Here is a 26,109-nt window from a genome sequence, read left to right as displayed (position 1 = left end):
GGGGAGGGGAGGGGAGGGAAGCTGAGAGAATATGAGATGGATAGGGAGAAATTATTTTTGAGTGATCTGAATTGGCTCACAGAGAGTTCTGTTGAGTCCCAGGGTTAGCACACAGGATCACTCCCAGCCACTGCTGAAAGACAGAAGCTCTTTAAAAATAATTACACAGTTCTGTTTTCCTTGAGCTTTCCCAATGCTAATATTTTTCCTCACGTCTTTACAGCAATGACAATTAAGTGATTACTAATCACTTAATCTCTTGAAATCTCTATTAAAACATACAGCATCCATCCAAGAACTTCATCCATTTGATGTCTTAACAGTGAAGCGCAGCACAACCACTTCTAGAATTCCAGTTCTCCTACAAAAAAACATGCAGTGACTCCTAGTACAAATATAAAAACTCTGCACAAAATATAAGCTAAGACAAACACTACAGTTACAAAGGCAAATACAGAAGTTCAAAAATGTTGTTGAGACTAAAGTTCAACAATTCAAAACAATTCAAAAATGTTGAGACTAAAGTTTGTCCATTCAATTCAACATGTTCCCTTGAGTACAAATACTGACAGCATCTACATGACCATACTTAATTTTCAGTAAGACATCTGACTCATCCAGTGCACTGAGGAGATCCTGCTCAGTGAAGAGAACATTAAATAGCTTTTTGTTTTAAGTTCCTCTGCAGAGATGAAGCAGGCTTCAGGACAGAGGAATACCACAGGGGCACCAGGCTGCCATTACAAATCATCCTAGAGAAATTCATCATTTACACTCCAAAGTGTCTTCTTCGGGTAAGTTATGACACAAAAAACTGTCTGATCCTATAGGAGTTAATCTTTCCATCTGGATCTGCTTTCACCTTTTACATCTTGCACTTAAACATCTTTCAGATATCCGCAGAATACAGCTGACATCTACAGATGCCTTTCACTCAGTCTCTTCCACTTCAACCGAAGAACATAAAAAGTTTGAGTGGAAAATTCATTAGCAGCAGCATTGTCCTAGTTCAAAGCAATGGATTATGACATTTGCCTTCAAAACCCTTGGCAAAGACACCACAGACATCAGTCACCGTTCCAAATGCAGCATTACAGTCACATTTTCTCCTTAAGATGTTGCATAAGCAGTAGCATATTAAACTACTTAACATCCAGACAGGCTCTATCAAATCTTTAATCTTCAGAACATAGAAAGCTGTCAGAGGGTCATGCTAAAAGGCTGCTTGCTTTTTCCTTCAAAGATAAAGCAATTGATCTTCCGGAATACATAAGAGATTATAGATGGGGATCACACAGCATGAGGAATACAGACAGATGGACGTGGGGACAACATGGGACATGGCATGGATGCCACCCCATTTCATGTCCCAGTACTCACTCGATCTACACTTATTCTGCAGGCTACCTGGAATCTGCTTCCAGCACAACAGCTCGATAACCTACAAAAACACATTTTGCAGAAGAGCTTCTTAAAAGTATTCTGTTTGTTTCTTAACTAACCCATCAAATCTTAACACTGCATTTTCAGGAAAGCATTACAAAGCTATATAATCAAGATTTACTTTCTGTTCTCCCCAAAAAGGGGAGATCTGGAGCAAAATAAATGCCAGAAATGGACTCATCAGTCTCAAACTGATGAATTTGTAGTGTTTGTTTTTTCCCCAACATAAGTTACTGCATCACACAAAGTTATGACTCAATGTTACACCTCAATTATCCCCAAGACTTTAAAGATTTTGAGACAGCAAAGAAAATGCATGAATATTTTTAAACTGACATCCAACATCATGTTTAAATTGCTTGAGGATTTCATTTAAACATTCATAAGACAAAGTCATTACTGTTTCCTACAGACAAATGCTTCAGTGCTGCACAGTATTTCAGTCCAGAATAAAGAATCCCCTACACAGCTAACACAAAAAGATACACATACTATTCAGCTATAATTCAGTTCAACTATAATTTCAAACAGCCATAATTAGTTCCTTCACTCTGACTGATGATCAACAGTCTCAGTGCATTTTATAAATAGCAGTGGAATTTTAAAGCAATTAAATCCCAGTTGATCTAATATGTAGTTCTCTGTGGGTCCTGTATAAATGCAAAATTTTACTTGTCCATTCATCCAAACTCATCAGGTTTCCCACAACTTCCCCAATGTTTTCTCCTTAGTCTTGACTAACATGAGGAAAAATATCCAGCAGAGCTACTTTCCACTTCCTGACCGTGACTTTACCAACCGAGAAGAGCATTTTGACTTTCACTCTTGGAAAATACGGTCTTTCCAGAGGCTTATTTAGAGATCCTTAAAAGCATTCCATCCTGAGTTAAATCAACTTACCCATATTTAAATAACTCTGGAAAATGGCTACCTTGATTTTTTTTTCATAGAGAAGGTTACATTATACTACTGAAGACTGTCTTAATCATTATTTCACCTACTTCCTATGTAACAGCTACTACATTCTTTTTGATGGGATCTGGTAATTTTAGGTAAGCTTCTACTAGAAAATCACAAATAAGGGGCTCTTCAGTCCCACAGAAACCCTACAAATTACTTCCTATGAGAATAACCCAAGGAATATCCTCCCAAGCCATCTGATAGCATTCTCCTTAAAAACTTAAGTGACAGAAGGGGAATATATAATACATGGATAACATACAATCTCTGAATATACTGACATTAGGTAATACAGCTGAGATTTAGCTTGGCTATTCCATTACAACTCCTGCCTCCCAAAGCCTGAGCTGCAACTAGCTCACATCTCACTTTGTCACACATATTCCTTACATTTAGACCTTTTTTTTTTTTACTTGTGAAAATCTGTTCTGCTCTACTAAACGTTCTGAAAATGCAATTCCTTTCCCAAGAAAATGATCTTGGCATATCTTTACAACAGCTCTGTTTTTCAGCCAAAGCCTTGCGATGTTAACTTTCCTGATACCTACAGTCTGTAAATCATTTCCAGTTCACAGGTGTCACTTTTTCTTAGTACGTATCTTGCTCTGTACAAAAGCATACTCTCTGCAGTTTTCTGGATAAACCCTCCTGCACTTCAGAAATGTGATTCTTCATTTTTAGATTCTCTCAGGAACAAAGGCATTAATTTTCCACAACTATCTTACTTTCCACTTTTTTTCAGTGTATGTAACTTAACCCACCAGATTCCAAACACTCAAAAATTGATATAAGAGGACTATAACTTCAAAGCCTTGTAGACTTGCCTTAGATAGTGAACCTTCTTTCAACACCTACGCAGATTTACTCATAAAATTAGAAATCAATTTCAGTTCTCAGACTATGGAAGATACTGTAAGAGTTTCAAATTCTACAGGCTTTACAGTTGATAAGGTTCCCTCCCATGAACATTCTTGAAAGCAACATTATTTTAATCTTCATTTCAGAAGAAGAAGAAATCCTGATTACGCACATAGAGCTTTGGAAGGGTGCTGCTGATGGCTGACAAGTCACTGCAACTAGGAAGGAAAAGTGTAACTTCAAAGTTACTGTTCTGCACGCCAGTTCTGCTTGAGGTTCCACTGTGACTTCCTTTGTTGCAGTCTAGAAAAAAAAATCACTTAAAAGCCACCAGTGAATTCCCCTCCTGCAGAAGCTCAGAATGAACTCATACATGTACAAAACTATTCAGGAGAGTGACAGAATCCTTGACATCCAAAACTTCCTTGAAAAACCCAACAGAACTGAAGGGAGCCCGGATTTCTTAATTCGCACCTAAGAAAGCCAGGAACTGAGAGGGGCTTGGTTCAGCACCCCTTCACCCTCCCAAAGGGAGAGGAAAAACTGAACACAGAGGTCTTCCTGTACTGTTTGTAATGCAGCAGTCAGCAGGTGTGATGGATTTCAAGCTCCCATCTTGGGCAGCAAAAATTTGCAGATTTTTACAACACAAAAATGCACCACTAAAGTCCGTCTGGAAACATCCCTACATATTCTTCAAGTCTTCTCCTGCCTAAGATTTTGCCCAATTAGCATCTTTGGAACTGATCCTGGACGGAGAAAGAAGTGGAATAAAAACATCTTGGCTAAGCGCTAGCAAAGAAAAGAAACATCCTTCTCCACTTACCATATCATTTGAACTGATCTCCTACTGTTCTGACATATTCAGTTAGAAAGGAACAGTATGCAGATTTATCTCTAGAAAGTATTACTACATCGAGATGAGAACTAGACAAAATGACAAGAGTTACTGCAAGTGCCAGACAGTGGGCAGAAAGAATTCACAGTGAGGATGTGTTAAGACACTGAAGAAAAGAGCTGATATTCTGAATGTAATCAACTTAAGAAATAACTGCAGTAATGGCGTCTCCTGATTTCTCAAAAGACACTTCCACTTTTACTGCAGTGCGGTTGACCCAATGGAAGGAAGGGATGCCATTCAGAGGGACCTCAACAGGATTTAAAGGTGGGCCTACATGAATCTAATGAGGTTCTACATAGCACAGTGCAAGGTTTGGCACTTGGGCTGGAGGAATCCCAGGCATCCATACAGACTGGGAGGAGCGATCCTTGAGAGCAGCCCTGAACAGAAGGACCTGGGGGTCCTGATGGATGAAAAGCTTAACACAAGCCAGCAGTGTGCCTTTACAGCTCGGAAAGCAACTGGTATCCTGGGCTCCATCAGCAGAGGGGTGGCCAGCAGGGACAGGGAGGTGATTGTCCCTCTCTACTCTGCTCTTGTGAGGACACATCTGCAGCACTGCGTTCAGGGCTGGGGCCCCCAGTACAAGAAAGACAGGGAGCTGTTGGAGAGGGTCCAGAGGAGCCACAAAGATGATCAGGGGACTGGAGCACCTCCCCTGTGAGGAAAGGCTGAGGGAGCTGGGCTTGTTCAGCCTGGAGAACAGAAGGCTGCGGGGTGACCTCATTGCAGCCTTTCAGTACCAAAAGGGAGCCTGCAAACAGCAGGGAAATCAACTCTTGAAAGGGTTGGTAACTGCAGGACAAGGGAAAATGGTTTTGAGTTGAGAGAGGGAAGATTTAGGTTGGATGTCAGGGGGAACCTCTTTACAGAGAGTGGTGAGGAGCTGGAACAGCTGCCCAGAGAGGCTGTGGATGCCCTGTCCATCCCTGGAGGTGTTCAAGGCCAGGTTGGATGGGGCCCTAGGCAGCCTGGGCTGCTATGAAACGTGGAGGTTGGTGGCCCTGCATGTGGCAGGGGGGTTGGAGATTCATGATCCTTGAGGCCCCTTCCAACCCTGGCTAATCTGTGATTCTGTAATTTGTTTTTGAATAGCAGCTCTAGTAAACATGCCAAAAGAACACTTATTTTTAAACACTTTAACTTTAAACACACTAAAAAAAAAAAACAGTCCAAAAAATGTAGATGAATCCCAAAGAATCAGTACCAATTCTTATAATGTTGATAGCTGGATTCTCTTTAAACCTAAGTTTCCTAAGCCTGAAAATACAACCCACTGGCATTTACCATTAAACACCCAATGGCTTCATTCTATTAAATGCAAATTATTTCACTGCTATTAAAAATGTCTTAACATAAAACCACAATAGTTACTACTGTATCAACCATTTCATCACTTGGAAATAGTGTGTCAATGTATTTGTTTGTTTGTTTTCTCTTTCGATCGCAACGGAAAAGTGCTGCTCTTGTAGAAATGCCTTTATTTAAAATAATCTGAGGCAGATTTCACCAAAGCTATTTCTACTGGTTAAGTACAACAAAGTCCTTCATTGTCCAGTGAACAGTCCAACTGTTTTCCCACGTCAAGGCATCAGTTATTCTACAGCACCAGCTAACATTTTTACTGCAGTCATTCTACCAAGTATGATTTCCAGTGAGAGTAACCACAAAGTAAATTCTCAAGCCTTGGAGTTCAGAATTTCCCTTATAAAAGGGCACTGAGATTTGGTTCACATGATAACAAAGTTATCGTAACGTCAACACTGCATGAGTCACCAACTGTCCAACAGTACACGTTTGTCATCATGGGGAATTACCTCATACTAATTCACTATCCCTGCTTTGCACTGTCAAGACACCATTTGTTTTAACACACCAAGACCTCCTCTTGTTGTGATTTAGCTAATGTCACTCTAATTTTATCATAATCACTACTTAGCAGCTCAGTGACCAACAGCCAGTAATGAAAAAGCTATTGCGAACCAGCGGAGGAAGAATGAATGGCTCACAGAACATCTGAGATGTTTCTTCTTATGGAAAAGGTAACACTCAAAGCATCCAGCGATATCACCAAAATCTACTCAACTGTGACCAAAACAGTCTAACAGAAATAAATAGTGAAAGCAGCCCTTATGGAAGAGCTTGCCTAATGGAAGGTGCAGTGAAATCGGTAGCGCACAGAAAAGACACAATGACCACTAGAACAAGTCTCAGGTACTATCTGTGCACAAGTTCTGGATATTTAAAATCACTGAAAACCTCTCCTCTGAATGTACATCAGAGCAGGGAATAGTTTTAAGCTAAAAGAGGGGAGATTTACATTAGAGGTTAGGGAGAAACTTTTTTCTCAGAGGATGGTAAGGCACTGGCACAGGCTGCCCAGAGAGCTGTGCATGCGCCATCCCTGCAGACGTTCAAGGACAGAGTGGATCGGGCCCTGGGCAGCCTGATCTGGTGGGGCAAGCAGCCCACAGCAAGGGGTTGGAAATGGATGGGCTTTGAGGTCACTTCCAACCCAATCATTCTGTGACACCGATCCATCTGGAGAGAAGGATCAGCACAATACCAGCTGTGCAAACCCTACACCAGTCACTCAGTGTGTCAGAGCTTAGTTGGTTCTTTCCATTTTCAAAGTAAAATACCTTATTTATTCCTTACTGCTGTCTACCATCCACTGGTTTTCATCAGGCACTCTGTTGTTTCACCTCTGCCATCTCAAAGCAGTCCATGAGATGCCTTCCCAACAATAAGCCTGCTATGATTTTGCAGCCCATAGACTTCTCTCAAAATTTAAGATCCAGACAACTTCCTGGGGCAAAAGTAATGAGCAGTAGGCATTACACAGAGTCATTTTAATATCTGAAGTATTATAAATAATCAGTAAGGTAACAATAATGTAAGATTAGAATACTGAGCCAAGAGTCAGAAGCTGATACAAAATAGGAGGGATCCCTGCACACAGAAGTTAATTGCTAAAGAGGAACAAAACCTCTCTGGACACCATGCTAACATTTCTACTACAGTTCCTTTTTCCAAGTAAGAATTCATACAGCAAAGCCATCAAGAAGGTGCTTTTTTTTTTTTTTTTTTTTTTTTTTACCACTGGAAAAGGGAATGAGGTCGAGCTCCTTCCCTGCCTCTCGGGACCTGGTTGGTTGAGGTGGGATCTCCCTGAATAGTAATTAGCCCAGTGGATCTCAGTGGCACAGTACTGATGTGATGAGAAGCCGTTCACGCAGTTCTAGCCCCCTTTTTCTTCCTGATGGAAAACTATGCAAGGGTTCTCCAGATTACTGCACATTCCCATTACTAGAAGGTCAAAAGAGTTTCTCTAGCTGAACCAGGAAAGAGGAATAATTACCACAAAGCTACATTCTACAGACCTTCACTCCATGCAAAGAGCTCTGCACAAAGATTTCCAGCACCCAAAGTTTTTGTCATAACTGAATTTGAAACAGCCTGAAAGACGGCTGACAAACACCTTCCATAAGGAAGGAAAGATTCTGATCTGCAACATTTTAGTGATCAGGTCAGGTACCAATAAAATTACTAATTGATAACCTGTGAAAATAAAACCAATACAATTCAGAATAGCATCAGTATCTGCAGAGACTAAGACTGAAGGAAACCAGGGCTTCACACTCATTTAGCAATAGTGGCAGATACTTCTACGCCCAGCTTCGCAAGTTTGTCAAGTCTAGAAATCTAGATGTCATTTGGTCTAGCCACTTAAATCAGAACAAGAAAATCGTCATTTCCGTGACAGCCTCCTCCATCTGTCACACAATCACATCAGTCAACTGCTTCTGCAGGGATGGCCCAGCTCACTGCATTATTCAAGACAAGCAACCCAAAACCTCACAAGCAAGGCTGATGCACAAAACCAGAGGCTCTCACTAATTGCAGCCTGCTTTCCTGCTTACACATCATGCTATGTCTCAGCATTTGACCACCACAAGATAGTTCCTTGGTTTACCAAACCACTCAGAGATGACAAACTCACAGCAAGCATCAATACAACACAGAGAGCCATGGCAGCCAAAATAGCCCCTTATCTTACTGGTGTCCTCTGGGTAAATTATCTGAATTCCTGAAGAAAACACAGGAAAAAAAACTAACTAAACTCCTAATGGAGGCCAAGGGCAAAACTCCCCTTCTGGGACAGGGCTGCTCAGCCTGGTGCAGCACTGCCTTACACAGAGTGGGGACTACAACAGACAACTTGTGATTCCCTGAGAGCAGCCTGGAAGCAGAAAAAAAACAAGATCCTCGTTGAAAATACTGAGGATCTTTTGTGCTGAAGATGGGAAATGGAAAGAATGAGCTCTTGCAGAAGGATGCCCTAAAACTTGGTCAGAAAACCAGGACACAAAGGATAACAAGACACAGAAGAAGCAGCAGAATTGCAGCATTGCAGTGGGAAGGAAGGAGCTGGCCTCCTGATACCTCCTGTACACACACGTTCATCAGCCTGTTTGGTGTAACCAGCCTGCAGGTCCTGCAGTAGCAGAGAACGCTGTTTTGAGGATAATTAAGAACATACCAGCTCATAAACATTATTCTTATACACCTGTTCATGTGGAAAAGAAAAGTCTAGGGGAAAAAAAGATAACTAGAAATGAAAGAAACAAGAAAATTAGGGGGGAAAAAAGTCCAGAAAAAAAGCTCACAAATTTGAACCACAATAAAGAAAATCCACAAAATAAAATGATTTGCGTCCGTCTTTGTAATACAGTGACAGCGGTTACCAGTATATTTCAAGTGTATACAAATCACAAATAAAAGTATAAGAGGCAGGGTTTTGCCAGATCCTTTTTGCTGGAGGCCAGGAGGAACACTGGTCAACAAGAGGTAAGATCCATTTCTGAGCCTTGTGTAGGCCTATTTAAATCCTTACTATAGGTAGAGATAATAAAACAGAAAAGTCTTGGCCTTTAAAACATAAGCTAAGCAATGCCGTCTCTTGCAACCGTGCCTTAGGGAAAGAGTTGCAATAAAGGAAAGTTAATTTAGAGTCCTGTTGAGTATCGCTGCGGAAACAACTGAAGAAAACAGCAAAGATGGCAAAAAGATACTAGGATGATTCAGAGGCTTCAATGATTCAGCCATATACTTCAGCTTTGCCCCCTGAATTCTGCACTGCAGAATTTCTTTGACCTCATTCACCAAATGGTGCTGGAAATCCATACAAACACCTTCCATCCATCTTCTGATAGTGCTTCAGTACTGCCATCATCACTTCAAGAAACTGAGGACAGCCCAAAAAATTATGCATCTTGAGAGCTGCAAACCTGGTGCCAAGAAACTGTTAAATACTTGAACACAAATGCCAAACGTAATCAGAGAGAGAGATGACCGAATATTCTGCTTTTGTATTTGTATACAGGCATCATAAAAGGATGTTACAACCAGTAACACACGCGGGGCTACATTTGTAACTCAGCAAGCTGAGGTCTTGAATCATTGCTTCATGCTCCATAGCACTTCATCAATGAAATCATGTTTCAGAACAAGTTTCCTCGTTCAACAAAAAGGAAAAAAAATCTTATAGAAAATAATACAACCTGCAAATGAAAAAACTCCAAGACCAGTGGAAGTGATGGAGGAACTGGGAATCTGCAAGAAAGGGATGGAGCACTACAGACAAAACCCACGGCCAACCATGCTACGCTGCTGCTCTGGTAGAGCTTTCCAACATGGCTGCTGCTCATCTCTAACACCAACCCGAGACTCCATACGGGATGTTCCTCACACCATTTCTAATTACCCTCCAAAACAGAGGAAAAAAAAAATCCTAAATTCCACTCTGATTGTGGAGGTCGGCTTCTCTTTATCTTATAATCACAGAGAATGGCGCACAGGACTTCAAAGTTTTCACACTGTTTTTGTTAACTGCCATCTCACTTAAGCCTCTAATTTACAAGTTAGTTTTAATAAAGACATAGCAAGGCTTAGATAACAACACAACATTTCTGCAGCAGTACTGACAACCCGTCCCCTTTTTCAGGAATAGCTTTTCATTTGAAACAATAAAAAAGGGGAAAATTAAGTTAAGACACCAGTAAAAGCATGAAAAACTGGTTTTGACTGCAGTAATACAGCCAGCACTGCTACCAGCCTCCTGTTTATCAGTGCTGCAATTACATTAATGTGCTGGGATAACTGTGAAGCACTGGGGACAGCTCCAGTGATGGCATCTCACTTTACAAAACCACATTCATCACGTTCTGGACAGGACCACTGAGCCCAGCCGTGCCCTCACAGACTGGCAAAAAACTTAACAAGGTTGGGAAGCAGAGCAAAGAGAAGGAGAAAGTCCTGTGGGACAAATGCTGGCACCCAAGGGCTGGCAGCACAACCAAACCAAAGTTCTCCCACCAAACTCAACAAGCGGTGCACAAGAACAGGCTGTTCCTGAGTGCCGTAAGGCAAGCTGTAGGGGAAGAAGACCGGTGTGGATGAGCCAAAAACTACTGCTGAGAGTCCAGAAGAAAAAGAGAGAGTCCATGAATAAGGGACAGGCTGCTTGGGGAGATTATGAGAAGTTGCTAAGGTATGCAGGGAGGAATTTAGGAGGGCAAAAGTCCAACTTGAACTCAGATTCGCCACTGCAGTAAAGGAGAATAAGAAATCCTTTTATAAATATATCAATGGTAAGAGAAGAACCAAGGAGAATTTCCATCCTTTGCTTGATGCAGCAAGGAATGTGACCACTGAGGATAAGGAGAAGGCTGAGGTCCTCAGCACCTTCTTTACATCTGCCTTTAACAAGCAGATCAGTTATCATCAGGGCACTTTACACCCTGATCTGGAAGTCTGGAATGGAAGGCACAATACATCCCCAGTGATTCAGATGGAGACACAGAACTCCTCCTCTGTCTGGACTGTCACAAGTCCATGGGACCGGCAGGCTCCATCCCAGGGTGCGGAGGGAGCTGGCAGGGGTGACTGCTGAGCTGCTCTCGGCCATCCACCAGCGCTTCTGGTTGTCTGGAGAGGTCCCAGAGGATCGGAGGCTTGCCGATGTGACTCCCGTCTACAAGAAGGGCTGTAAGGAGGATCCGGGGAACTACAGGCCTGTCAGCCTGACCTCGGTTACCAGGGAAAGTTATGGAGCAACTCATCTTGGGTGAGATCACACGGCACGTGCGTGGCATCCAGGGCATCAGGCACAGCCAGCACGGGTTCATGAGAGGCAGGTCGTGCCTGACCAACCTCATCTCCTTCTACGACTGGGTGACCAGACTGGTAGATGAGGGAAGGGCTGTCGATGTAGTCTGCCTAGACTTCAGCAAAGCCTTTGACACGGTCTCTCACAGCATTCTCCTGGGGAAACTGGCTCCCGTGGCCTGCACAGGTATATTCTTCTTTGGGTAAGGAACCAGCTAACGGGCCCTGCCCAGTGGAGCTAAGTCCAGCTGGCGACCCGTTTCAAGTGGTGTCCCCCAGGGCTCAGTACTGGGGCCCATCCTGTTTAATATCTTTACTGATGACCTAGATGAGGACATTGAGAGCACCCTCAGAAAGTTTGCAGATACACCAAGTTGGGAGGTGGTGTGGATCTGCGTGAGGGCAGGGAGGCCCTGCAGAGGGATCTCGATAAGCTGGGTCGCTGGGCTGAGGCCAATGGGATGAGGCTCAACAAGGCCAACTGCCCAGTCAAGCATCTCCTTGAGGTAATGGAATCTCTCCTAACGACATCCCTATAACACATGCACCAAACAGCAGAAACACAAGCATGACCAAAGCTGTCAGTGTGTAGGGACGCACTACTGAAACACTGTGACCTCTCCCAACTGCAAACCTGATGAAGGGCACCGCATGCTCAACAGCAGCCCCTCCCTGGTCCACACGCTCACTTACTCCCAGTAGCAGCAGGCAATCTTCAGATGTTATCACACAGTGACACAGTATCTTCTGTTGGAGAGGCTCTGAAACTAAGCACTGAAGACGTTGCAGGTCAAGGTCAAGTTCCACCGACGGTCACTTGCAAAGGATCTGTCTCGCCAGTTCTAACGTTCTGCAGATCATATTTGTTTTCAGGTATTAAATGATCACATGAACAAACGCACAAATTACAGACGTATGTCCTGAGAACTTCCCTAACAGAAAGGTGCAGGAACACCTTTGCTGTCCAATACTGCACTTCACTGTCAGGAAACCACACTGAAGTGCCAGCAGGTCTCCCCAGTTAGTGCAGTCAGCACAGTCACGCACTGCCCAGCAGTCACTGCTAAACTCATCTGCAGGCATCAGAGCACGGACACAACAGCCAGGTGCTCGGTACACTGCACTGTTTCATCATAAGGCTATAATTAAGATAATAAACTCCATGCAAGCATTCCTCTGTCTTTAGGCTGATCCTATTGGACAGAAGTCATCCAGAAATGAACTTCCAAGGTGACAAGCAGCACTGACAGGCAGCGGAATATACCTGAACTGGAAAAACAAACAAACAAACCTCTCTACAGCAGAGAGAATCTCTGCTAAGAGCTTGAGTACAGCTCCCCCCCCCAAATTAGCCTGCCTATAGCAACATGCTATGGAGAAAGCTGAGAAGGACAAGGGGACAGCTAAGCACAAGCCACACCACAGGGAGCCACGAATGTGTTTCCAGGTGCAGCTCTCAAATAAACTGGAGTTTTAATGAAAGAATAAATTACACGAGTGGCATTTGTGTCTAAACAAGGACTGCTCTTGAAAATTATCAAACATTAATGGAAAGCACTGCACAAATACTTCATCTATTCACAAAGGTGCAATACTCCGTCATAACGAGACACAAACTTGGAAACAACACAAGGGCATTTGTATCTGCATTGCAGACTGAACTTCAGGAAAAAAAATGGATTCCAACCTTTAGTTCCCTCAAGTTTTGCCATGACAACCTACGGCAAAAAAGGGGGAAATTCTGAACCAGCTTCCCGGTTTATTTATAGATGAAAACTGTTTCAAGTTCTCTTCCTTCCTTCCACAGGAAGGAGCCACGGGCACCTTCAGCAGACCGCAGGCAGCAGCAGGAGCTGCTGAACTCAGCACGCCCATCGCGGCCGTGCAGCATGGAGGATCCCAGGAGCCACTCGAAAGAGGACACTCACCTGCGTTTGAAAGAGGGAAATAACCAACGGTCTGCACGGATTAATTTACTTCTTCCAGAAACAGGGTATCACAGACTGTACCCATCCTCCATAGATTAAACCGCAAACATACGACCCGGAATCGCCGCTCCTTCCCACCCGAGCACGTGAGCGCTGCGCACCAAGGGCAGCGCGTCTGTCCGAGCAGCGCCTGCGAACGGCAGGCGGTCACAGAGCCGACACACGGCAGCACGGGGCCGGGGGGCTGGAAAGGATCTCTGCGCATCTGCAGATCCCCCACCAAAGCCGCGCCGTAGCAGGTGCCTACCGGCAGGTCGCACGGGAAGCGTCCCGGAGAAGGAGATTCCCCCCATGCCTGCGGGCAGCGACGGGCCGGAACGGACAGGGGAAGAACACCGCCACGGCTGTCCTTTCTCACGTTGAAGAGCTCTGCACAGAACCGCACCGAGGCGAAAAACGATTCGCTTCGGATCTCAGACCTCGACGGGCAGCGAAGGCAGCGCCCAGCGCCGATCCGCCGGGCCGGGCAGCGCGGGGCGTCCGAGCGGCAGCGGAGCGGTGAGACCGGCAGCGCGGGGCCACGGCCGAACCGCCGAACCGCCCAGCAGACCGAAGAACCGCCGAACCGACCAGCAGAACCGAAGAACCGAACCGCCGAACCGCCGCCCAGCGCCGAGCGGAGGCGGAGGAAGGGAGCGGCGCTGCAGGGCCGCACTCAGACACGGCCCCGCGCACGGCCTCGCGGCAATCGAGGCCGGCCGGCGGTGCCGAAGCCCCCGGCACGACCCGGGCACGGCCGCGGGAAGCGGGGCGAGGCCGGAGCCGCTCCCGCGCCCCTCTCCGGGCGCCGCGGCGGAGGCACCGCGCCCCAGCACCGCGCCGCCCCGAAGCTCGGCCGCCGCCGCTCCGCTCTCACCTTCCGACAGCTCCAGCTCCAGCTCCGCCAGGCTCTCGCGCACCTCGGGCGGCAGCGGCACCGCGTCCACCGAGCAGCCGCCCCGCTCGGCCGCCATAGCGCGGGCCCGCCGCGGCCGCCGCCCAGCACCGCCTCCGGCGGGAGCGGCAGGAAGGGGAGCTCCCGGCCCGACCGCACCGCGCAGCCGCCGGGCCGGGCCCGGGCAGCGCCTCCCAGCGGCCGGCAGCGCCGGGCGGAGCGGCGCCGCGGCGGAAAGACGAGGGGCGGCTCCGCGCGAGGACGGGACGGGGCTGCACAGCGCAGCCGGAGCGGCACCACCGCGCGCGTTCGCGCCGGGCCGTCCTCGGTGAGCGGGAGCCCTGCGGGGTGGCGGAGGAGCCTCGGTCGGTTCTGAAATCGGGACCCCGCTGTGCCAAGCGCGCGCGCGGCCCTGGGGCTGACCTGCCGCAGTGCTCTGCGCTATGGCACACAGCGCCGGTAAGGAAATACCGAGCGTTCTGTACGCGGCAAAATAGCGCTCGGACCGTTTCCGGTCTCGTCCACCCTTCCAGAGCAGTCAATCTCCCGGACGATGGATTGCTTACGGCACAGACAGATGTGCCAGCGTACCTCAGGCACTACACTCATTGCAAAGAGCAGAAGCAATCCTCATGTCGTGCCAACCCACTACCAGCAGAGCACGTAGACAGCGCACACCCCCAGATTGACCTTTGTAAAGGTGGGCCGGCTGTCTGCCCAAAGAGTTGGGCGTCAGACCTCACCGTTCACTGGGAGTTCCAGCGTCACTGCTGCCGCTGCCTACCAGCCCCTCCCGGCCCACCGTGTGCAGGGATGGCTCTGTACACGTGGACCAAGCCCCTGTCTCACACGTGTGTCTGCGCCCAGCCCATGATGCTTAACTTACAGAGGGTGGTGCACGGCAGAGATAAAAAAAAAAAGCAGCACCGAACTGCTGCGGAGCCAGGTCCTGACGGCCCTCCTACACCCAAAGGAAAAATGCAAAGTGCGATTCACGTGCAAACATGAAATTATGGATTTTATTCAGTGTCAGCTGTGAATGCCTGTCTGGAGATGCATACTGTGTATAGCAGAATACAACCTGATGCTGTGTTAAAGACACCATTAACATTCAGGGCATATTTTGACAGATCTGCCTAAAGGCCCCGGAACCAGAATGAAAGGAATCTGCCATGCTCATGGATCTGTATAAACTTGCTCTGTCGATTCACGTGGTTAGAACTTTACAGAAGCCACCTTACTCTCCAGGCTTTCACACCAAATCAGGTATTGTTTGTTCATGCACAGGTACCTCTGGAGCAGTCAGCCTGCAGGGACAAGGGAGGCACTCAAAGGCTTTGCCCATGGCAGAGCTGTGGGATAGGGCACCCAGATGCAGAATGACACCCATCAGCACTCATCAGCAAGCCACATTGCCCAAGGGCAGCTTTGCCTCTCAGAGCTGTGGGTGTGAGCCTGAACTGCAGCATCCTGTGTTCCTGTGACCCCAGAATGCAGCACTAGATGCTCCAACCAGTGAAGAACAAAAACACACTGCCTTGTTGGGGACAGCACTTCCTCACAACAGCCAGAAGCATGGGCTAAGGACAAAAGTGGTCAGAGCAGGATCAGTCCAGCAGTGCCAGGACTCTGGGCAAGAATACATCTTCCAAGGGCTGGCACCAGAGCTCCAAAGCCAAGTGCCTCCAAGTGGCACAGAAGCTCCTGGCATGAACTGAGGAAGACTGATGTTCTCTAGCAATGTCAAATGTATCATGGATATAGACACCATGTTAAGGGTGCCAGGGAAAATCCTGCTGAGCACGGTGTCGGAGTTTCCACGTGAGAAAGTCACCACAGCTGTTGATTTTAGGGATATAAACAAGATCAGTAATTGCAAAAAAGTTAGCTCTTTTCTTTTTCTAAATTTCTATTAGGTCAAGGTCAGTCATAGAAGAATCCAAGGAGTGGCTTGATACTGAAATGGAATGTGACGAGGAAGACTGAGGGAAACAAGTCCTATTTATTGCAAAGCCAAAAAAGCAAATCTTGAAATCCCAGAAGGCAATGTGTCTTAAAGATGATTTGGGAGAGTTTTTTTAGCTGCTGTTAGTTAACAATCTTGCAGAAATACTAAAACACAGATAATAAGAAAAAAAAAGAAAAAGAAAAAATTGTAAGGTGAAAACAAATAACTATATGCTGTAAGAGCTCACTAATAAAATGTGATTTTAATAACTTTTTTTTTTTTTTTTTTTTTTACAAGGAATCCAGCTATACACTATAGAAAAATAAACACCGGACAGACTCTTTGCAATTGACAGTACAGTGACACAGGCACACTTCAGCTGTCAACATACCAGTAATTCTGCATGAGAATGTAAAACATTGCTTTTAGTGGAAAGAAATTTCCTCTTATAGTACTGAAGTATAATAAAAAGTCATGAAATTCTGACGCAAAAGCGCTGCCCTTTATTTAGTTGCACAGGAGATGACAAGTGCTCCATTCACCAGGGAATAACTCAGAAGGAAGCAATAACTTGGCGGTTTCACAGCACAGATTTCAGAAGCATTCTGATCACTTTTTCATGTTTCTCTGGCAAGGCAGGCCTGGAACTTGTCCTAAATTTAAATAAAACAAATGGGTATTAGAAAAGTGCTTGTGCTATGCTAAACAGGGTGCAGTTAGCAGCATGTTATTTCCTCCATATACTTCACACGAGCTACACTGAAAGCAATTACCATCTTCATGATCACCCAGGAACCTGAAAGCTTACCACCCTGCCAAAGCAAACATTCACACGTTAAGACCAATGCTCACTCAAAGAGCATGCAGAGAGCAATGGATTGCTTCTTCAACCGACTGCTCTTGTGATGATCCCACCTGCACTCTGCTGCTGTTCAAGCTGTTGTATCTGTGGGGTGATGTAAAGTGCAGCAACCTCACGTTACTCAGAGCTCTGTTCTGAAGCTTCATGTATGGTGCTGCAACTCCCCACAGCGTCATTCTGGTACCGTGAACGTCCTCCAACCATTATGCATTGTACTCAGTTAAGTGCTCCACACTTAGCACAAAATACCTCATCCTGTGAAATGCTGCAGGTTTCAATTCTAACATCTGATTATCCACATCTGCCATAAACAAAGTACTTCGGAAAAGAAAAAACAAAGGTCATGATGTTAAGGTTTCTAGGAAAAATGCTGCCAAGGGTGCTAGTTTCCACACGGAAGTGCCACAGTGTAGCCGTTTACTTTAAGGATAAAAGATCAGGATTTGCAAAAAAAAGTTAACCTTTTTTTTTTATTATTATTATTTTTTAACCTTTTAAACCTTAAAAACAAAAAAAAGTATTTGGTGAAGTCAGCCAGAAAAACAATGTCTTGGACTTTCCCCAGGGCTGTTATCCAGCTGTACCATGCTCCTATGAACTGTGGCAAAGCCAAAATCTTCTCTCAAGAGAAACACACATGGTTTTCAAGTTTAAGTTGTCAAGGTTAACTCTGAGGGTGTGTTAGGATTGTACCACATGATCTTAAGAATCTGCCTCAGAAGTTAGTTTTAAAGTCGTTATTTTTCCAAATGCAGAAATAAGTACAAACCATTACTGATACCTTTGCTGGGTCAGCAACTGAATGCCTGCCCCACCCTCCACAAACATCTCCATAGAGATGATCTATCTGCTGATGACAGAGATCAAGGAAGCGGCAGTAAGAGCATCAGTGACTGTCACAGAGCTCTGCAGTTTCAGTCAAGTACGTTTTTTTCTTCCTCGCCTCAGCCCAACCAACATCTTGGTGCAAAAGCTGCAGGACAGTTATAAGATACAGGATTGCCTGGGAAACAGCGTTGACAAAGGTTATGCGTAGTGAAAGAAACATGCAGGTGTGCATATGCAATTTGCAGAAGGATCAAAGTGGCCCACCCCTAGTGCCATGACATCTGCACAGTAAAATCTGTTCAGCTTTTGGCTGAGTGTATGGGGAACTAAGGAAGGTGCTGGTAGGAGGAAATAAACATTTCTTGCCGAGAGATCGATGACCGCAGTGACCCACAAGTAGTCTCAGGAAGTAAACAAGTGATTTGGGGATGAGCATCTAAAACATAGGGAAAGAATCAGCAACAGCAGTCTAAAGGGAAAACAGCCGGACAAAAACATCCATGGCATTATCTGATTTGATCACCCATACAAGCTCAGACCAGAAAACTCAATAACAAACTTGGATGGGGAAAGTAAGTTTTGGGGAAGGTGTTCCAAAGACCCCAGAGGAATGGCTGCCCAGATGCCTCTCCAATGCATAGGGCTCACTGGAGCCAGGAGGAGGCACCCCAGCCTCATGTGTTTTTTAGCCTGAGAAAAATATGGTTGCCTCCTTGGGGTTTTCTTGGTATTTTCATTTTTTATCTGGTACGGAACAACAGGAAGTGATAAATGAAGGAAGTAGGATAGTTCATGCTGCAGAGGAGGCCATACTCAGCTATTACAATGACATCACAGTGACTGAATTTAAAGCAACTTATTTCCATACATTTCATTTAAACTGCAGAACTTGCTTATTTGACTTGATTACAGGAGGGGAAAAATGGCACGGAAATCATTCACTTTTATCTCAGGAGAATTTCACTGAAGTTACTCTGAGAAAAGATGTACTTGGACTAATTTGAGGCACGACGTTTCAGAGACTTAATTTTTTTCTCCTCCCACACATAAAATAAATCTTTCAACAAAGTGACGCTTTTTACATTCTCTAAGCATTACAGACAATATGCATGCAAACCCATGCAAAAAGGACCCCAGGCTGCTCACAACTCTGAGTGCAGCAGTGCTCCTCTTACCTGACTGCACCCCTCCTAGTCTTTGCTGGATAATCTCCAAGCGGTGGATGTATTCTGTAAGTGATCGTTCAGGATCCTGAGTAGGCACAGGTGGCTTTTCTGAAGTGGATGGAGGCAATCTTAAAAAAGAAAAAGTTGGGTTTTTTCCCCTCACGCCACACTCCAATTTATACTCATACAGACAGTAACTCAGTGCAAAGCAAACTCAAATATCAACAGACATGACCAAAAACTTCCACATAGCTAGATTGAAAAAAAACACAGTAGGCAGTTGTGTTTACAGAAGAAACAAAAGAAAGGATGTTTTGGAAAGAGCTGGAGTACCTGCGAGTCTCACTTTCCTGATAAGCAACCAAAAGTTTCTCTAAGAAAGCTGCAGTCAGAAGTAAATGCAAATGGCTGGATAAACCCAATTCTATGGAGACGAGCGTGCTGCATCCAAGTGTGTAGCAGGTTAAAGTCTACTTGGAAGGACAAGGCTGAAAAAGCTTAAATCACATACTGTGACTGTATTGCTACATTATTAATAGTTTAAAAAACTAATAATAGAAACATACTTCTGGGGGAACATTCTATGCAAACACACTGCTACCCTGGAGTTGGGAGGTCTTCCCTTTATTTTTTTTATATAACGGAATGCAGTTCCTATCACTGCCTTCCTTCTGTTCATCTCTGCCAGGAAATGCTTCTCACATCCACATTTGATTTTAGCTATCACTAACCCAGTCACACAGAGTGAAAAGGATCTACAATGATTATTTTCCCGTTTCATACAATACAGATGATGTCTCAGTAGTAAGCTGCCTGTGCTTCTGTCTATGAGATCCTCATACATGTTGTGAGAGAGGGCTGGGATGGAGTAGGAATTTAGGCTTATGGTAATGCTTGCAGGTCTCCAATTCTCCGCTAAATTCTATGCAAAACAGAGTCCTACCTGTCCTTCCTGAGAAGCACTGCCCTGTCTTGTTCCCCAAACCAGCCAGCAGGATTACAAAATAAAATGAAATGTAAAACAATTTGGACCTTCTGTTGTCTTTGGGTAATGCTCATTCACCACAGCTGCTTACTTGTTACTGGCTGTCCTATTTTGACCGATACAGAGTTAATTTTCTTTGGAGTAGTTGGTATGGTGCCGTGCTTTGGATTTAGGGTGAGAATAATATTAACAACAGTGATGTTTTAGTTGCTGCTGAGCAGTGCTGCACAGAGCCAGGGATGATTCAGTTTCTTAGTTTCTCATATTATCCTCCAGCGAGGGGGGCTGGGAGGCACAAAGAGCTGGGGGGGGACAGGACCAGGGCAGCTGACCTAAACCTTCCAAAGGGATATTTGATAGCATAGGGCATAATGAGAAAAAATTGTAAAACTGGAGGGAGTTGGCCAGAGAAGCTGCTGCTGCTGCTCAGGGATTGGCTTGGTCAATGAGTGCATCACCTGTTTCCTTTGGTTGGCTGGGTTTCGATTTGATTTGGTTTGCTTTTTTGTTTGTTTGGTTGGTTTGCTGATCTCCCTTTCCCATTAAACCGTCCTTATCTCAATATATAAATTTTTGTATTTTTTTCTTTTCCAGTTCCATCATCCCCCTGACAGGGAGTGACCAAGCAGCCGTGTGCTACTTACCTGCCTGCTGGGTTCAACTGCAATACTCAGTTTTCTTCATTAAAAAAAAAAAAAAATAATAATAATAATCTTTCTTGTGTGGGTAAAGTTTCCAATTCATAGCAAAGGAGTGGAAAAAAGCCACATGTTCCAAGCTGATGAGACTGCACAGCAATTGCTGTAAAACTGCATCATATGAAAGAAGCCACAAGAGGAATAACCTGGCTCTGCAATACTCCAAGTTACTTCACATGCTTGGAGAGCCTGAGACTGGGAAAGTCAATGATGGCTGAAGGCCGCACTCCTCCAAGTCCAGCACTGAGTTTGCAGCTGAGGTATTTTCTCAATACTGCTGTGCAGAATGCCACCAGTGACTTCCAACCCAGCAATGATTAGCTGGGGTTGTACTCCTGTGCAGAACTGGCTGTAATGCACAGAAAAACTGGAATGTACACAGCACATACCTCAGTCTGTGGTAGCAAGTCTGAAGGCAACTAACATTAATGCAATGTTTCCCTGTGGTAGAAGAGCCACTTCTGCAGGAGGAGGAATCAACTTCATGCTTAAAACATCAATCCCCGATTTAGTAGGCAAAAACAGCAAGAACTCCCCTTCAAAGAAAGCTAAAAGGTAACATTATCAGGAGTGCTTTCACATAGCCAGATTGAACTGGAGAACAACACTGAGTGTTCTCGGTGCAAGAACATCAGACACGCTCAAAGCAAGAGACATTCTCTTCTGTAGCAAGCTGAACCTAAGGAAACATTTACCAGACCCAGACTTCTTGTTGGAGTACTTCTTCCAAGTAGCTGTCTCACTTTTAGCAAAGTCGGTCTGATGAGGTGATTACACATCAGCCAGACTGCAGACTGACCTGCTGTGTGACCGATGAGAGGATTTGGAGGAGCAGCTCACAGATCTCGCAGAGCTGGTTCTGTGGCACAGGCCAGTGTCCCGGGTTGGGGGAGAGCTTACATGAACAGCTGGGAGCTGCTGCTGTTTCAGAGTTTCTGTTCTGGCACCAGAGGCTGCGTTAAATAAGAAACAGTTGAAAAGCACTCACTAAAAACCACTTCCAGAAGCCTTTTCATATTTAACCAATTAGAAAAACCCACAAGAATTGCAGCAATATATATTTGGTTTTGGTTTAAAACGTATGTTACAAATGCATGTTTTAGTTGGTTGTGAGAGAAGTGGCAGAAAAAGGATTGTTTGTTGTTTTGTTATCCCTAATAACAATGCTCCTTCAGGTATATCCTCTTTTAAATCACTATCAGTGATTTGATTTGCTCTCCTGAGAGCCTGACAGGTGCTATTTTGTAGTGAGGCTTCAGAGGACCCTCACCACAAGTAGTATATAGGAAATTAATTTATTTTTTTTTTAAAGTAAGTATTCCCAACCGAAAATCCTGAAAATTACGTAGTGTGTCCATATGCCAGGTAATGAAAAATGTACTGTCACATCACATTTTTGTTTAGCGCTGAAAAGCCACAATTGGAATATTACACACGTATTGCACAATATGGGGTACCACACAGAGACACTTATTCAAGTTCTTACTGACACATCCATAGGTAACCCAAAGGAACACAGCCCTTACTGAACTCTATTAGACCATCACCCATAGCACCTAAAGTTCAGGGAAAACCTGAACCAGATTCTGAGCCTCTTCCAAACCTCTGGAACCATTTAAAATTGTTTTTCCATTTGCTGGCAACACAGGACAGCAAATCCCTTCTAAAACTTCTTTTTTACACTGCATGTACCAATTTTAATACTGTTACAGTAGTATTTGTCTTTGTCTTATTAATAACTTATGGCATTGATTTCCATCATAGGTAGCTTTAAAAAGTATGAAAAAATTATCTGATAAGTTTAATGAAGAGAGAAAAGGACGAGTTTGATGCTGTTGTGAAGTTATGAATTCTGTAAGTTTTCATGTTTAACTTCTTACAGTGTCATTTTAAACTCATAATCATGACAAGGAAACAGATAAACAGATCTGTGTCAACACAAATATTTTGCTTTTTTGTCTTTTTACGGTGATTTTTTGTTTGTCTACTGAAACACTGCTAAAGACAAGTTATCATTTAAAAATGTACTTGACCAAAAGCTTACCTGTGTTATTTCCTGTATGTTGGGAGATGATTTCACCTTGGCCATTTTTTCTGTTAAGCTTGTTCCACTTTCTCACCAAAAACTTCAACCTTGATAACAGAATAAATTTGTACAGTCATTAATAACAGGAAAAAATACACTAAATTTTAATATCAAACTTTTTGTAGGCATAAAGCATATTAAATTTATTATTCAGTTAAGTAACAATCCTTGTAGGAATGGAGAAGGAAGACTGCCAGCATCTTCCCAATAACTGTATCACCTGTCAGTTCTCTGCAGTGCTAAGACCACACAATCTTAAGGGACTGAGGTGACAGCAGATTGTTTAGATTAACCTTTATTTCTTTTTATTATTATTATTATTGTTTGCTTTTAACCCTCTCCTATTTATTTTCCCCAGTTTCTAAACACTGAAGAAATAGATTTTGAGACCACATAACCATGTAATGTTACACATATAGCAGGAAAAAAAAAAAAGAGAAAAACAAAAACACAGTAACCCAGTCACTCAAAATGGCTCAATGGACAGCAAAAAAGGAACAGACATTGGAGCTTAACCACAACATTCTCTTTACAGTCTTAGGATGCAGTTGCTTTGTGTCGGGCAATGGCTATTAACTCCCTTAATTTGTATCCACTCAGAGGTGCTGGAAATGTTTGCCAGTTTGTTTTAAAGATGTTCTTCTACTTCAGCCCTAAATTCCATGGAGCTGTGAGGCCTCAGAGGGTTAGTTTGGAGGTCTCTATCCTTTCATACTGCTATCATTATAGCATCCTTCTCAACAGTCTAAAAAGCCTTAAATGTCATCGTAACAGTTTCTAGTAAACAAGGAGATTGCTCAGAAGTAATCTCCTATTACATTCAAAACTTTTTCTTCCAATAGATGAACTCAAGACACAATAAGGGATAGTGCATAGATATCAAAATCCACTCCATAGTAAATAATGGCACATGACAGAATCAAGCTCAATGAAACACAGGCTACTGAGCTCAGGAGAAGAAAATCATCACTGATGGGATGGTAACGTTACAATACAAGAGGCTACCCAGTATGTCCCAAACAGATAAGGGAAAAAATGAAAAGATCAGCTTGTAATTATTATGCAGTGATGTACAAACATGCTGCAACTGAGCATCTCTCAACAGATGGAATCAGCTTTTACAAACCTTTGTTTTGGTACACATTCAACATAGCCCCGATTCTCAAATGGCAATTTGGCCAAAGTTACAGCTGCCAAGTCACGCTGTGGAGAAAGCTTCTGCTTAATATTCAGGTAGGATAAGCCATATCAACTACCCATTTTATCTATGTCCAAGAAAGTGTTTTGCTTTTACCTTGATACGGCAATGACTGCCCTGACTGCACATCTGAACTTGGTCAGAGGGCGGGAGCGGGAGGCAGGAAGCTGCAGGTCTGCAGGTGAGGGGTAGATTCCCATGCGTGCTATTAGAGAGAGAGTTGCTTGTTCACAGTCTTGAAATCCACCAAGAAGCAGCAAGAGGTATTTCTTCTGATAAACCAGAGCCTTTCTAAAGCTCTCCGCTCTTAGGTACTTCCTATATAATCTCTGTAACTGAAGGAAATAAAAAAATTAAAGCTGTGAAGATCTAGCTATAGCAAGTCTAGAAAAGCTGATTGCATTTCCCAGCAAGGATTCACAGAAACTGGTTGTGAGTGGGTACCTAAAGTGATTTTGCTTTGCAAGATCACAGAAAGCTATTTAAAAATTATGAACTATGGAAGCATAGTACAATAAGGGTGGTGAGGCACTGGCACAAGTTGCCCAGAGAGATGGTGAATACCATGTCCCTGCAGACATCCAAAGCCAGGCTCTGAGAACCTGATCTAGCTGTAGGTTTTCCTTCTCATTGCAGGGGAAATGGACCAAATGACCGATAAAACCCCTTCCATCTCAAACAATTCTATGATTCCTCTTTAAATTTTGAAGAAGTATTTATGATACTGACTCTATTACTTGTGTATTTTTAATGCAAACCAGTGATGTTACACTCTGAACACCACAAATGGATGTTTGCACCACTTCACCAAACTTCTTTACCTCTTGGCTAGGCTAAAAAGTTTTGGTATGGTTACTGGTTGGTGTGCTGACTTTGTGTGCAATGTCTGTAGTGCTGATGCAAGGGCTGCTGTAAGACCTCCATTCCAAGCTGAAAAGCACCCAACTTCAGAGTATCAAATGGCTTTAAATCTCCTGAAAGTTTCACATCAGAACTGTCATACCTGAGATTCTAACACTTTTAATCTTTAATGATAGCAATTGTATTAAATAAATATTAACCAGAAAGCATGTTGGGGTGGGTGTCTATCTGACTTGATAACAATCAAATCTGTCAGAGGAAAATTTAAAATTAGGAAAAAATAAAAAAGGATGTTTGATAATTCCATGCTTAGACAAGAAATCTGAACCTTCTTCACATTTAAAAGTAAAAAGCAGTTCCAAAGAGATAGGTGATTTTTGGTGAAAGTTTCTGTTTAATACAGAGAAAGGTATAAAGAATCTTTTCTGATGAGGGACACACAAGGAAAGAGCGTTCTTAATTCACATTTACCTATGAAGTCAATCACTGTGTACAGAAGAGTAATGCAGCTAGTAAGAAAAATAGAGAAACCAAGGCACATGAGGAGCATCTGAGGGAACTGGGGCTGTTTAGTCCAGATGAGGCTGAGAGGAGACCTCGTTACTCCCTACAACTACCTGAAAGGAGGTCACAGGGAGAAGGGGATCAGCCTCTGTTCTCAGGTGACAAACCATAGGACATTAAGAAATGGTCTAATTGTGCCAGAAGAAGTTTGGATTGGACATCAGGAAGAATTCCTTCACAGAGAGGGTGGTCAGGGGTCAGATGGACTGCCTAGGGAAATGGTAGTCTCCATCCCTGGAGGCAGTTAGGACACATATGGAAGTGGCACCCAGGGACATGGTTTAGTGATGGACTGCATAAGGTCGTACTGATGGTGATTTTGAAGGTCTTTTCAAAGAAAATTTTTCTGTGATTCTGTCTGAAACTGAATCTGTTCTGAAACTGAGCTGCAGGCTTCCTGGCTTCCCTCTAACAGCAAGTTTTTATCATATTCATAATAAAGAGAATGCAGGCCAAATTGAGAACTCAAGTAAAATTACTAAGTTACTTGTACTACATGCAACAATAATCACTTCAGCAATGATCAAGAATGATACTAAAAAGAACTGAACAATCCAAACCAACTTGAGTTGGTAAGTTTCTCACAGTAAATCTGTACATCATGTAAGGTACTGAAAGCAAAAAAGTGCCAAAGGTTTTAATGAGGGATGTCCAATTTTTTGGCTTGCCTAGGCCATGGTGAGTGAAGAGAAAGAGTCATGGGATGCATATAAAAAGAT

The 26,109-nt window shown here is 43.9% G+C and overlaps 2 protein-coding genes and 1 long non-coding RNA gene across 12 annotated transcripts in view; 1 reads left to right on the top strand and 2 right to left on the bottom strand.

Annotated features, from left to right (window-relative positions):
* The window catches only part of DIP2A (disco interacting protein 2 homolog A), a 103,045-nt gene extending 88,772 nt beyond the window's left edge, over nt 1-14,273 (bottom strand). For 2 of the 3 annotated variants that reach the window (XR_006169420.1, XM_042821970.1), the window contains exon 1: nt 14,177-14,273. Coding sequence is in view for 2 of the 3 variants with exons in the window: in XM_042821970.1 (XP_042677904.1) it covers nt 14,177-14,273 (97 nt within the window). In the remaining variant the exon portion in view is untranslated. Of the gene's footprint in view, nt 1-13,567; nt 13,629-14,176 lie in introns of those variants that run through there. The other variant, XM_042821971.1, reaches the window with a different exon arrangement.
* A 281-nt stretch (nt 14,274-14,554) lies between these two features.
* On the top strand, nt 14,555-16,621 carry LOC122162044. The gene is made up of 3 exons (XR_006169398.1): nt 14,555-14,653; nt 15,325-15,460; nt 16,440-16,621. It is a non-coding gene; the product is annotated as an uncharacterized LOC122162044 (long non-coding RNA).
* PCNT (pericentrin) overlaps nt 16,178-26,109 on the bottom strand; it is a 95,062-nt gene continuing 85,130 nt past the window's right edge. For all 8 annotated transcript variants that reach the window (XM_042821898.1, XM_042821899.1, XM_042821903.1 and 5 more), the window contains 5 exons: nt 24,062-24,300; nt 22,726-22,814; nt 21,481-21,634; nt 19,008-19,126; nt 16,178-16,795 (listed from right to left, as the gene is read on the bottom strand). In XM_042821898.1, coding sequence (XP_042677832.1) covers nt 16,752-16,795; nt 19,008-19,126; nt 21,481-21,634; nt 22,726-22,814; nt 24,062-24,300 — 645 coding nt within the window. In that variant the 3' untranslated portion in view covers nt 16,178-16,751. The remainder of the gene's footprint in view (nt 16,796-19,007; nt 19,127-21,480; nt 21,635-22,725; nt 22,815-24,061; nt 24,301-26,109) is intronic.

This window comes from Centrocercus urophasianus, unplaced genomic scaffold, assembly GCF_019232065.1.
Source record: "Centrocercus urophasianus isolate 14NV4802_14NV808 unplaced genomic scaffold, USGS_Curo_1.0 seq_20, whole genome shotgun sequence".
Classification (NCBI taxonomy): Eukaryota; Metazoa; Chordata; class Aves; order Galliformes; family Phasianidae; genus Centrocercus; species Centrocercus urophasianus.
The sequence above is the reverse complement of the archived record's forward strand: the minus strand, read 5'-3'. Positions and strand labels throughout refer to the sequence as shown.